The sequence below is a fragment of the Salvelinus alpinus genome, chromosome 9, assembly GCF_045679555.1.
Source record: "Salvelinus alpinus chromosome 9, SLU_Salpinus.1, whole genome shotgun sequence".
Taxonomy (NCBI): domain Eukaryota; kingdom Metazoa; phylum Chordata; class Actinopteri; order Salmoniformes; family Salmonidae; genus Salvelinus; species Salvelinus alpinus.
Genome location: NC_092094.1, coordinates 83,908,980 through 83,923,413, shown reverse-complemented (window position 1 = coordinate 83,923,413; position 14,434 = coordinate 83,908,980). Strand labels below are relative to the sequence as shown.

Sequence of the window (14,434 nt, the reverse complement as noted above, 5' to 3'; positions counted from 1 at the left end):
AGTCAGATTCATGCCGCTCATTGCCCCCCCCCCCCCCCCAAAAAGAAGATCTCTGTTTGGTTTTGACTGACTTTACCAATTAGGTGTTCCATAACAATGTGTCCTTAACTCTTTTCCCAAAGCTCCATGAGGCACCATTTGCCAGGCAGAATTCAGTGATGTTTGATAATAATCTCTCCACAATTAGCCAAGTTCCTTAACGAGCCAAGCCAAGAGCAGCAGCAGCAGAGCTATTCCTGGTTCAGCCTGTTTATGTCCTCTGCTGCGGCCTAACCAATCTCAGATGTGTGTTCAGTTCAGCTCGCTCTGTCCTCATTCAGAAGAGAAGACTCACAAACTGCTGAACACCCACACATAAACACACACACACACACACACACACACACACACACACACACACACACACACACACACACACACACACACACACACACACACACACACACACACACACACACACACACACACACACACACACACACACACAGTCCAATTAAACACACACACATACACACATATAGTCTGATTAAACACACGCACACACACAAACACACACACACACATACAGTATATAAAGTCAGGTTAAACAACATGCTGTCAGAGTGGAAAAAGGGAAGGTTTAAACAACATGCTGTCAGAGTGGAAAAAGGGAAGGTTTAAACAACATGCTGTCAGAGTGGAAAAAGGGAAGGTGTCGGTGATGTGTCCTGTGTTGTGTGAGTGTGTTGAGATGTGTGCGTGTGTTGTCATTTCAGTGTGGGAAGCCTCTTCCGGGCCTGACCAAACAGGATGACTGCTGTGGAAGTGTGGGTGCCTCATGGGGCCTGAACAAGTGCACAGAGTGTCCAACCAAACCAGGTGAGTCCCCTTTACCCTCACATCCTGAACACACTGAACCAGTGAACCTAGATCCTCCCGGGCTATTCCTTCTGTTTTATTATGATGTGTTCATTTGGCTAAACAATGTATTTTACGTCAATCATGAACACAATCTATGTCTGGAATTAACAGTCAATCCCTTTAACAGTGGGGTGATAATTCAGGATGATTACTGAGTTTTGTATCCTAGATTAGAAGGATCGTGCCTCGACTTTTGGCATCACTTGTCGTCTCATTGTAAAATTTAGTTGTTTTCGCTTCTAAAAACAAAACAAGGCACCAAATGAAAACACATTTAGCATGACCAACAGAGACTGGCAGGAGTGCCACCCAGCCTTCCGTCAGGCAGAGAGAGAGGCCAGCTCTGCCTCTACTATAGCTAACAGAAGAGAAATGGACAGCCATGGTTCCTGACCAGAGCTGCCTGTGCTGCTGCTGCTGCTGCGGTTTTGAAAAGCAGCCGTGTGCCCGTTGGGTGGTTCTTCCCCTCTCTCTGTGTGTGGAGGCAGCAGACTCTCAGTAAAGTTGTTGGCAGCGTTTCTTCATTATGTTTTAAATAGAGGAGCGCTCCGGGCCCCTGATGACCCCCACCCAAGGGCCTCCAGGCCCTACTGAAGCTCCCCACGAGGGTTATTTGGTGGTTGGGAGGGACGGTCCCCGCCCTGCTCTTCCCTGTTAGTCCTATCAGGAAGAGGCCTGGCTGCGGTAGATGTCAATAGCCTGTCACAGGGTGCTGTCATAGCCCATTCCCTGTGAAGTGTCTGTCTGCCGGAGCTCTAATCACAAGCAGACATCATCTCATCTCAGGTCCATTCATCATGGACGGACATCTATTTTTCTCTTCTCTCTGTGCCAGAATCTATCTCTCTCTCTCTCTCTTTCTCTCTCTCTCTCTCTCTCTCTCTCTCTCTCTCTCTCTCTCTCTCTCTCTCTCTCTCTCTCTCTCTCTCTCTCTCTCTCTTTCTCTATCTCTGTCTTTCTCTCTGTCTTTCTCTCTCCCACACCAGCATCTCGTTTGACTCACAGATGTTTTCCTCTCCTCCGTCCTTTGAAGTGGGGGGAATCAGAACTATCCCTGCATTCTCTCATTGTGTAGTTGTTTTTGGGCAGCTTGGTCCCGGGTCACACGCAGAGTCGCTGGAGATGAGAGAATGAAAGACAAAAGAGGGAAAGATGAAGCCACATACTGTATGTCCCATGCTGATTGGTGCATACTTTGAAGGACTTTTTAGCGAATACTTGACATTCCTTTCCAGTCTTATGGTTCCCTGTATACAAATATGGCCAGAACCCGCTTTAGCTGGCTTCCTTATACATTGTGTATGTAGTAACTTAAACAAGTGGACACGCACTAATGAAGAGTAATCATTTTGTCATCCCGTACATCTCTCTTGGACTGCTCCCAGCCAGGTCAGTTGATGGCTTGATGACAAGTATCTGGAAAGTAGTCATTTACCTCAATGAGAGAGGCTTGTGTCTCTCCTCTCCGAGCGTGTGATGCTGAGGTCATAATGTCCAGCTTGTTTTTGGGTGTGACTCATGCAACACCCGTCAGTTTATTACTGTTTGTAAAACATACAGGCCATTGAAAACAAGTGTCACAGCAACAGGAGCCTCTTAACAACATATTTTATAGACACTGAGAACTATGTCGCTTAGCTGTTTAAGGACCAGTGTCGAATGTGGTTCCATTCAGGAATGCTCCATCCAGACCTACTGTTTCCCGGAACCTTTTAATGTCTCCTCTGGTCAGCTCCAAGTGCAGGGATGTCTCTTTCTCTGTTGCCTATCTTGGCTTCAGTCCTGACTGTGATCTCCACACCATTCCCACGTTATTCTCCTATAGTTCTCCCTCTATCCAATGGGAGGGAATCAATGAACTCCCTGACTGATTCAGTAAAAGACATCAATCCAAGACACTGCTAGACTACTCTGTTGTTTTAGGCAGATAAAGTGTTATTATTGTTATATGGAGTGGAGGAAGCCGCAGTGCGGTGGGGAAACCAACGGGTGTGTGTTTTTGGGAGGGAGGGAAGTTGACGTAATGGAGGTAATGACAGTGACACTGTGGAAGCCCCAGCACCAGCCCCGTTCAGCGCTGTAGGATCGAATGCACTGTAAACCCACATGCTGCAAATTTCAGTGAGTAATGAACTCCAGATAAAATAAGACCATGGTCCATCTCTCCTCTCTCTCTCTGGTTCATATGTCCATCTCTCCTCTCAATTCAATTCAATTCAATTCAAGGGGCTTTATTGGCATGGGAAACATGTGTTAACATTGCCAAAGCAAGTGAGGTAGATAATATACAAAAGTCAAATAAACAATAAAAATGAACAGTAAACATTACACATACAGACGTTTCAAAACAATAAAGACATTACAAATGTCATATTATATATATGCAGTGTTGTAACAATGTACAAATGGTTAAAGCACACAAGTTAAAATAAATAAACATAAATATGGGTTGTATTTACAATGGTGTTTGTTCTTCACTGGTTGCCCTTTTCTTGTGGCAACAGGTCACAAATCTTGCTGCTGTGATGGCACACTGTGGAATTTCACCCAGTAGATATGGGAGTTTATCAAAATTGGATTTGTTTTCGAATTCTTTGTGGATCTGTGTAATCTGAGGGAAATATGTCTCTCTAATATGGTCATACATTGGGCAGGAGGTTAGGAAGTGTAGCTCAGTTTCCACCTCATTTTGTGGGCAGTGTGCACATAGCCTGTCTTCTCTTGAGAGCCATGTCTGCCTACGGCGGCCTTTCTCAATAGCAAGGCTATGCTCACTGAGTCTGTACATAGTCAAAGCTTTCCTTAAGTTTGGGTCAGTCACAGTGGTTAGGTATTCTGCCACTGTATACTCTCTGTTTAGGGCCAAATAGCATTCTAGTTTGCTCTGTTTTTTTGTTAATTCTTTCCAATGTGTCAAGTAATTATCTTTTTGTTTTCTCATGATTTGGTTGGGTCTAATTGTGCTGTTGTCCTGGGGCTCTGTGGGGTGTGTTTGTGTTTGTGAACAGAGCCCTAGGACCAGCTTGCTTAGGGGACTCTTCTCCAGGTTCATCTCTCTGTAGGTGATGGCTTTGTTATGGAAGGTTTGGGAATCGCTTCCTTTTAGGTGGTTGTAGAATTTAACGGCTCTTTTCTGGGTTTTGATAATTAGTGGGTATCGGCCTAATTCTGCTCTGCATGCATTATTTGGTGTTCTACGTTGTACACGGAGGATATTTTTGCAGAATTCTGCATGCAGAGTCTCAATTTGGTGTTTGTCCCATTTTGTGAAATCTTGGTTGGTGAGCGGACCCCAGACCTCACAACCATAAAGGGCAATGGGCTCTATGACTGATTCAAGTATTTTTAGCCAGATCCTAATTGGTATGTTGAAATTTATGTTCCTTTTGATGGCATAGAATGCCCTTCTTGCCTTGTCTCTCAGATCGTTCACAGCTCTGTGGAAGCTACCTGTGGTGCTGATGTTTAGGCCGAGGTATGTATAGTTTTTTGTGTGCTCTAGGGCAACGGTGTCTAGATGGAATTTGTGGTCCTGGCGACTGGACCTTTTTTGGAACACCATTATTTTGGTCTTACTGAGATTTACTGTCAGGGCCCAGGTCTGACAGAATCTGTGCAGAAGATCTAGGTGCTGCTGTAGGCCCTCCTTGGTTGGTGACAGAAGCACCAGATCATCAGCAAACAGTAGACATTTGACTTCGGATTCTAGTAGGGTGAGACCGGGTGCTGCAGACTGTTCTAGTGCCCGCGCCAATTCGTTGATATATATGTTGAAGAGGGTGGGGCTTAAGCTGCATCCCTGTCTCACCCCACGACCCTGTGTGAAGAAATGTGTGTGTTTTTTGCCAATTTTAACCGCACACTTGTTGTTTGTGTACATGGATTTTATAATGTCGTATGTTTTACCCCCAACACCACTTTCCATCAATTTGTATAGCAGACCCTCATGCCAAATTGAGTCGAAGGCTTTTTTGAAATCAACAAAGCATGAGAAGACTTTGCCTTTGTTTTGGTTTGTTTGGTTGTCAATTAGGGTGTGTAGGGTGAATACATGGTCTGTTGTACGGTAATTTGGTAAAAAGCCAATTTGACATTTGCTCAGTACATTGTTTTCATTGAGGAAATGTACGAGTCTGCTGTTAATGATAATGCAGAGTATTTTCCCAAGGTTACTGTTGACGCATATTCCACGGTAGTTATTGGGGTCAAATTTGTCTCCACTTTTGTGGATTGGGGTGATCAGTCCTTGGTTCCAAATATTGGGGAAGATGCCAGAGCTAAGGACGATGTTAAAGAGTTTTAATATAGCCAATTGGAATTTGTTGTCTGTATATTTGATCATTTCATTAAGGATACCATCAACACCACAGGCCTTTTTGGGTTGGAGGGTTTTTATTTTGTCCTGTAACTCATTCAAGGTAATTGGAGAATCCAGTGGGTTCTGGTAGTCTTTAATAGTTGATTCTAGGATTTGTATTTGATCATGTATATGTTTTTGCTCTTTATTCTTTGTTATAGAGCCAAAAAGATTGGAGAAGTGGTTTACCCATACATCTCCATTTTGGATAGATAATTCTTCGTGTTGTTGTTTGTTTAGTGTTTTCCAATTTTCCCAGAATTGGTTAGAGTCTATGGATTCTTCAATTACATTGAGCTGATTTCTGACGTGCTGTTCCTTCTTTTTCCGTAGTGTATTTCTGTATTGTTTTAGTGATTCACCATAGTGAAGGCGTAGACTCAGGTTTTCCGGGTCTCTATGTTTTTGGTTGGACAGGTTTCTCAATTTATTTCTTCGATTTTTGCATTCTTTATCAAACCATTTGTCATTGTTGTTCATTTTCTTCGGTTTTCTATTTGAGATTTTTAGATTTGATAGGGAAGCTGAGAGGTCAAATATACTGTTAAGATTTTCTACTGCCAAGTTTACACCTTCACTATTGCAGTGGAACGTTTTACCCAGGAAGTTGTCTAAAAGGGATTGAATTTGCTGTTGCCTAATTGTTTTTTGGTAGGTTTCCAAACTGCATTCCTTCCATCTATAGCATTTCTTAATGTTACTCAGTTCCTTTGGCTTTGATGCCTCATGATTGAGTATTGCTCTGTTCAAGTAGACTGTGATTTTGCTGTGGTCTGATAGGGGTGTCAGTGGGCTGACTGTGAACGCTCTGAGAGACTCTGGGTTGAGGTCAGTGATAAAGTAGTCTACAGTGCTACTGCCAAGAGATGAGCTATAGGTGTACCTACCATAGGAGTCCCCTCGAAGCCTACCATTGACTATGTACATACCCAGCGTGCGACAGAGCTGCAGGAGTTGTGACCCGTTTTTGTTGGTTATGTTGTCATAGTTGTGCCTAGGTGGGCATATGGGGGAGGGAATGCTGTCACCTCCAGGTAGGTGTTTGTCCCCCTGTGTGCTGAGGGTGTCAGGTTCCTGTCCAGTTCTGGCATTTAGGTTGCCACAGACTAATACATGTCCCTGGGCCTGGAAATGATTGATTTCCCCCTCCAGGATGGAGAAGCTGTCTTCATTAAAGTATGGGGATTCTAGTGGGGGGATATAGGTAGCACACAGGAGGACATTTTTCTCTGTTAAGATAATTTCCTTTTGAATTTCTAGCCAAATGTAAAATGTTCCTGTTTTGATTAATTTAATGGAGTGAGTTAGGTCTGCTCTATACCAAATTAGCATTCCCCCTGAGTCCCTTCCCTGTTTCACACCTGGTAGTTTGGTGGATGGGACTACCAGCTCTCTGTAACCTAGAGGGCAACCAGTGGGTCCGTCTCCTCTATACCATGTTTCTTGCAGGATGACAATGTCTGCATTACCGATTTCTTTGGTGAAGTCCGGGTTCCTGCTCTTTAGGCCAAAGGCAGATGACCTCAGGCCTTGGATATTCCAGGATGATATAGTGAAGGCTTTTTGTTCCATAAAGTGTCCAATGTTGTTGGTCGGGGTTTGGCCTCAGGCCAGTAAGTGTGAGCAGAGCCTGCTGAGCATCTGGTACATGCCGTTGGCTTGGGCGAGTGTAAGAGTGGGGGTTGGGCCTGTTTGCCCGCTCACTACCTGGGCGTATGTGTGACTTCCATGTTGATGCCCTCTTTGCGGGGGTGGGGTGCATGGGGTGGGCAGGAGTGGCATGGGTCTGATCTGAGGGGGCCTAAATTGGGTGTGGGCATGGTTGATGTGGGGGGGGTGTGTAGGTCCAGGGGGGGGTCCTGGAGGTCTTGGAGGGTGTCTCGCTGGTCTGGGTGGGGTGTCTATTGATCTCTTGCTCCTGTGTGAAGTGTTGGGGCTTCGTTTGAGAGCGATGTCCTTTAGAGTCCGGGCAAAGGTGGGCACTGCTGCCTTGTAGAGGTGGACCTGGTCATAGAGGCTGTTCAAGTCCAGGGTGGAGTGGTGGGCCAGAAAAACATTTGGTTTTGAGGCACAGTCACGGGAAATGCTTGCGTTTACCCGCTGTATTGTAGCAGGGTGGAAGTCTTTTCGTGGTAGCAGGGTGGAGATAACCACTTGTGCGTTGGGGAAAGTAGAAGAAGCTTTTTCAATCACTCCCTTCAGTGCTGTGGCCACCCTTTCCTGCTGTGCTCTCAGGTCGTTTGTGCCTGTGTGTATTATTATGTGGCTAGGTGAGCCTAGTTTGTCCTCAGACAGAAGGTCTAGGGCGCACTGGGTGTTTGGACACCAGAGTTTAGACACACTGTGTTTGGGAAAAAGTTTTTTTTCTTCTATATATTTCCCATTTGAGTCCATAAGAAGGACAATCTGTGTCTTGTGTTTGTCCTCAGTGGGTGTGGGGGGGTTGTCAGGAGGGCTATCAGGGTGGCTGACAGGGGGGGTGCTCAGGGGGGGTGAGAGCTGCTGGGCTTGGGGTTTTTCTTTTGTCTGTTCTGTTGTGATGTCGTTTCTATGGTCAGGGTCTGGTGTGGACTGTTCTGCTGTGGTGTCGAGACTTTTGTCGGGTGCTGAGGTGGGCTGTTCTGCTGGCGTCTCTGTGGGGATGGCCACCTCCCTAGTGGGTTGTTCTCTGTCACATGCCATCCCCCTCAACCTCTCCTCCAGCAGTCTGATCCTCTCCTCTAGTGCTCTGTTCTTCTCCTGCTCCTGCTCTTTCTCCTGTTGATGTTGTCTCACCACTGTCCATAGTGCAGATATGTCTTTCTCCACCTCCAGCTCTCCAGGTCTGGTTTAGGGGGTGTTGTTGTGCTGGACTGTTGTCTGGGTCTGTGCTGACTGGAGTGTGATCACCTGCTGTTCCAGCTCCACCTGCCTTACCTCCAGCTGGGTGAATTTATCCTTCATTTCAATGAGGGAGAAGTGCTCTGTACTGGGAGGTTGACTGTCTGCTGAGGGTTGCTCGTCTGTGGGGTTATATGGTGAAGAGGTTTGGTCTGAACCACTTGGGGTGGGGGTATCTTTATCAAGGGAGAGCTTCTCCTGCTGGGCTAATTCTTTGATTAGGTGAAAGTCCAGCTGAAACTGTTTGTGGTTGCCCTGTACCAATACTGTTCCAGACTTATATAGGTTTATATTAGCTGACTCCTCGTCCTCGTTGTCAAGAATCCTGAGTTTCCACCCCTCGTTAACCCCCCCTCTCTTAACAGAGGGGTAGTGTGCTAATATAGCACTGTGCCATGCCTGGGGATGGTTTGTGTGGAAGATAAGGTTGCTGATGTTCCCATTTTTGTAATAGTCAGCAAAAAGTGTCTCTTGATTTTCCATAAGGAGCTTCATTTTGTGATCTTTTCTTGTCTTGTCATTTTTTACATGCACAGGGTACTGTATTTTAATTACTTCTGAACAGCGGGAGGCAGCTTCTAAGGCCTCTCCATTTGGTTGGGGTAGACTATTCGACTCTCCTGCCATTGTTGGGCTAATGGGCTTTGACACCTCTCACTTGACACTTAAGTGCTAGTTGAAGCTGTATCAAGCTTGGCAGAAATATGTTACTATTCAGTCCTTATAAAGTAGTGTCATGTATTTTTCTTCTTGGCTTTTGGAAATCAAATATAGTTTCAGACTAAACATTACTCACTCAGTTCCAGGTTGGGTGGTGTTCTCAGGTTTCTGTTGTTTTCCAGAGGATTTGCTGTATAGAATAATTAATCCTTGGTAGATGTGAACCTTCCAGGTGATTCCGTAAATCCGTCCAAAATCAGGTTGTAGGTTTTGAGTTTTGATTTGAAGTGAGGGTTATGTTGTAGAGGGTAGCATCCTGTATGGGTTCCTGACAAAAAATCCAAATTTATCTAACTCTAAATGTATCTTTTTTAAAGAAAATGCTGAAAAATGCAGGAGCTCATCTGATCGTGACCTCTCCATATGTCCTCTCTCTCTGGTTCATATGTCCATCCCTCCTCTCTCTCTCTCTGGTTCATATGTCCATCCCTCCTCTCTCTCTCTCTGGTTCATATGTCCATCCCTCCTCTCTCTCTCTCTGGTTCATATGTCCATCCCTCCTCTCTCTCTCTGGTTCATATGTCCATCCCTCCTCTCTCTCTCTCTGGTTCATATGTCCATCCCTCCTCTCTCTCTCTGGTTCATATGTCCATCCCTCCTCTCTCTCTCTGGTTCATATGTCCATCCCTCCTCTCTCTCTCTCTGGTTCATATGTCCATCCCTCCTCTCTCTCTCTGGTTCATATGTCCATCCCTCCCCTCTCTCTCTGGTTCATATGTCCATCCCTCCTCTCTCTCTCTCTGGTTCATATGTCCATCCCTCCTCTCTCTCTCTCTGGTTCATATGTCCATCCCTCCTCTCTCTCTCTGGTTCATATGTCCATCTCTCCTCTCTCTCTGGTTCATATGTCCATCTCTCCTCTCTCTCTCTCTGGTTCATATGTCCATCCCTCCTCTCTCTCTCTGGTTCATATGTCCATCCCTCCTCTCTCTCTCTGGTTCATATGTCCATCCCTCCTCTCTCTCTCTGGTTCATATGTCCATCCCTCCTCTCTCTCTCTGGTTCATATGTCCATCCCTCCTCTCTCTCTCTGGTTCATATGTCCATCTCTCCTCTCTCTCTGGTTCATATGTCCATCCCTCCTCTCTCTCTCTCTGGTTCATATGTCCATCCCTCCTCTCTCTCTCTGGTTCATATGTCCATCCCTCCTCTCTCTCTCTGGTTCATATGTCCATCCCTCCCCTCTCTCTCTGGTTCATATGTCCATCCCTCCTCTCTCTCTCTCTGGTTCATATGTCCATCCCTCCTCTCTCTCTCTCTGGTTCATATGTCCATCCCTCCTCTCTCTCTCTGGTTCATATGTCCATCTCTCCTCTCTCTCTGGTTCATATGTCCATCCCTCCTCTCTCTCTCTGGTTCATATGTCCATCCCTCCTCTCTCTCTCTGGTTCATATGTCCATATCTCCTCTCTCTCTCTGGTTCATATGTCCATCTCTCATCTCTCTCTCTGGTTCATATGTCCATCTCTCCTCTCTCTCTGGTTCATATGTCCATCTCTCCTCTCTCTCTCTGGTTCATATGTCCATCTCTCCTCTCTCTCTCTGGTTCATATGTCCATCTCTCCTCTCTCTCTCTCTGGTTCATATGTCCATCTCTCCTCTCTCTCTCTGGTTCATATGTCCATCCCTCCTCTCTCTCTCTGGTTCATATGTCCATCTCTCCTCTCTCTCTCTGGTTCATATGTCCATCCCTCTTCTCTCTCTCTGGTTCATATGTCCATCTCTCCTCTCTCTCTGGTTCATATGTCCATCTCTCCTCTCTCTCTCTGGTTCATATGTCAATCTCTCCTCTCTCTCTCTCTGGTTCATATGTCCATCTCTCCTCTCTCTCTCTGGTTCATATGTCCATCCCTCCTCTCTCTCTGGTTCATATGTCCATCTCTCCTCTCTCTCTGGTTCATATGTCCATCTCTCCTCTCTCTCTCTGGTTCATATGTCAATCTCTCCTCTCTCTCTCTGGTTCATATGTCCATCTCTCCTCTCTCTCTGGTTCATATGTCCATCTCTCCTCTCTCTCTCTGGTTCATATGTCCATCTCTCCTCTCTCTCTGGTTCATATGTCCATCTCTCCTCTCTCTCTGGTTCATATGTCCATCTCTCCTCTCTCTCTCTGGTTCATATGTCCATCTCTCCTCTCTCTCTGGTTCATATGTCCATCCCTCCTCTCTCTCTCTGGTTCATATGTCCATCTCTCCTCTCTCTCTCTGGTTCATATGTCCATCTCTCCTCTCTCTCTCTGGTTCATATGTCCATCCCTCCTCTCTCTCTCTGGTTAATATGTCCATCTCTCCTCTCTCTCTCTGGTTCATATGTCCATCCCTCCTCTCTCTCTCTGGTTCATATGTCCATCTCTCCTCTCTCTCTCTGGTTCATATGTCCATCTCTCCTCTCTCTCTCTGGTTCATATGTCCATCTCTCCTCTCTCTCTCTCTGGTTCATATGTCCATCTCTCCTCTCTCTCTCTGGTTCATATGTCCATCTCTCCTCTCTCTCTCTGGTTCATATGTCCATCCCTCCTCTCTCTCTCTGGTTCATATGTCCATCTCTCCTCTCTCTCTCTGGTTCATATGTCCATCCCTCTTCTCTCTCTCTGGTTCATATGTCCATCTCTCCTCTCTCTCTCTGGTTCATATGTCAATCTCTCCTCTCTCTCTCTGGTTCATATGTCCATCTCTCCTCTCTCTCTGGTTCATATGTCCATCTCTCCTCTCTCTCTCTCTGGTTCATATGTCCATCTCTCCTCTCTCTCTCTGGTTCATATGTCAATCTCTCCTCTCTCTCTCTCTGGTTCATATGTCCATCTCTCCTCTCTCTCTCTGGTTCATATGTCCATCCCTCCTCTCTCTCTGGTTCATATGTCCATCTCTCCTCTCTCTCTGGTTCATATGTCCATCTCTCCTCTCTCTCTCTGGTTCATATGTCAATCTCTCCTCTCTCTCTCTGGTTCATATGTCCATCTCTCCTCTCTCTCTGGTTCATATGTCCATCCCTCCTCTCTCTCTCTGGTTCATATGTCCATCTCTCCTCTCTCTCTCTGGTTCATATGTCCATCTCTCCTCTCTCTCTCTGGTTCACATGTCCATCTCTCCTCTCTCTCTGGTTCATATGTCCATCTCTCCTCTCTCTCTGGTTCATATGTCCATCTCTCCTCTCTCTCTCTGGTTCATATGTCAATCTCTCCTCTCTCTCTGGTTCATATGTCCATCTCTCCTCTCTCTCTCTGGTTCATATGTCAATCTCTCCTCTCTCTCTCTCTGGTTCATATGTCCATCTCTCCTCTCTCTCTCTGTTCTTTTGGAACTTCTGTGAGTGTAATGTTTACTGTTAATTTTTATTGTTTATTTCACTTTTGTATATTATCTACTTCACTTGCTTTGGCAATGTTAACATATGTTTCCCATGCCAATAAAGCCCCTTGAATTGAATTGAGAGAAAACAGCGCCAGAACTTATTTAAATTTCCTGGCTTATGGCTGAAATGTTGAAGTGTGTCCTCTGACAGGAGAGGAGATGGAAGCAATTAGAGCTGCTTGTCCCCCTAGACTGCAAGATGACACCTGATTGGATGAGGCAAGGCCAATGCGGGGTATGGAGTTGATTGACAGCTAATTTGCTTTCAAAGTACAGTATATTGGGAAACGTACCCAATAAAGTGAATACAGCTCTTTGTAGATACAGTAGATCAGAACAATGATAGGTAGATCAGTGTCATTCAGACTGTTTGTTAGGGTTTTCTGCATTGAGGATCACTTTAAGTGAAAGGTTCATGTGAAAACTGATCTGAGGTACTTTAGAAGAGGCCACAAGCTCTGCCCTGAGTGTGACCCTATGACCTGGTGCGAGAGTGGTATGGCTGTTTCTGACTTTATATGGAGTAGCTGGCCACCCATAGTAATTTTATTTCTAAGTGGCCATCAGTACCAGTGTGTTCCATGGCTTATTCAATTCCATAAAGCATGGCTCCGGTCGTCTTCCTATCTGTCATTCCAGGAAGTCTTCCCTCCAAGTGACTCTCCCACTCCGGGATGCTTCCCAGGGACCAGGAACAGAGGTCCCCGGGGCCAACATAAATCACAGACCCACCCACAGGAGCCCTGGCCTCTTGCCCTGGAGCCACTACCTCCCCAGGCCACCGAGGTCACAGCATGATGTCACAGCATGATGATGTCAGCCCTCTGCCCCTCCTTCCTCAACCCCGACCACACCAGCAGGCCCGCCCCATACTGAGGGAGAAACCTCTCTCTGACTCTACTATCTCTCTCTCATAGGAATGTTATTCCTGAGCATCAGATTAATCAAATAAGATGAGAAGGAGGAGGAGAAGGCTCTGTTCCAAATCACCCTACATGAGATCATCCTTCCAGTCCCATGGAGAACTATTGAATCTGCCCATTTAGGACCAAAGCATGTGCCTAGTACTTTTTATTAGCAGTGATCAAACATTGAACACTTGTTAATGACCAACATCCAAACCCAGTGATGGGGCGACTTGTTCAGAACAACACAGACTGAGCTGAACATGTGCTGTAGTCCGTGCCAAGGTTTCAGGCTGCTCTCTCTCTCTCTGCCGCTGCAGCCTCTCTCTCATGGTGATTAGACAGAGACGTTGCCATCCTTTGGCAGGTTCTGATTCGTTCTGTGTTGATTTTGCTTAATGCCGGGTACAAACAGTGTGATGGAATCTATTAGCTAGACAGCAGTGTGGCTAATGAGGGCTGACTGGGCCTGACTGCGAGCAGGAATAAATCCCAATGCAGACATACAGTATCTATCTGGCCCAGAGAGGACTGCTTGTCCAAGGCACCATGCCAGTGAATTGGAGGCACATGGAAATGAAATCTCTGGCTTGGATATGATACATGTGTAGCCTGTTCATCATGGGGTATGGACTATACCATGTCATATCTTGGCCTCGCCCCCAGTGGTAAATATTTCATGTCAAGTGGCGGCAGTGGGAGATTATGGGAGAATGTGTGTCTATTTAAATGGGAGGTCACAGCCACACCGCTGTGGGTGTCGTGAAGAAGGGAGGACAGAACCAAATTAAAAACTGTCAAACTACAAACAGATGCAAAAAGCATCAAATGATGTTAAAAACTGAGACAAATATAATGTTTTTGAAGAAGGATTAAGTCAAGCCGAACATGAGGGAGAAGCACTTTGTGACATCTCATGATGTGAAAAGGGCTTTATAAATACAGTTGATTTCATTTGATGAAATAAATGCCTTGATCGGACCAGCTGCATTGTCTTTATACAATGTCTGTCAAAACATGGTAATTGTCTGTGCCTATGAACACACAGCTGGGAATGTCATTTACCCAATATCAAACTCCAAGCTGCTATACTGGAGCTTTTTAAGAAAGCAAATGTTAGCTTTGCATGAGTGTGTGGTGTCTGAGGCTGATCTCATCATGGGGATGTTGATGTTAGGTCCATGTGGCTGTCTCGTCTCATCTGATGCCCCAGCGCTTGACTGGCTGGCAGCTGGGGCTTATTTACAGGGCTCGTGATATGGGCCGTGCCAGAATGGCAAACTTGGCTTGTGCCAATGAGACGTTCTGCTTTGAAAGCAAAT

General features: G+C 45.7%; 1 protein-coding gene across 3 annotated transcripts in view; it reads left to right on the top strand.

Moving 5' to 3' along the window:
- LOC139530810 (latent-transforming growth factor beta-binding protein 2-like) overlaps positions 1 to 14,434 on the top strand; it is a 155,883-nt gene that overhangs the window by 81,595 nt on the left and 59,854 nt on the right. For all 3 annotated transcript variants that reach the window (XM_071327518.1, XM_071327519.1, XM_071327517.1), the window contains exon 8: positions 756 to 858. In XM_071327518.1, the coding sequence (XP_071183619.1) occupies positions 756 to 858 (103 nt within the window). The remainder of the gene's footprint in view (positions 1 to 755; positions 859 to 14,434) is intronic.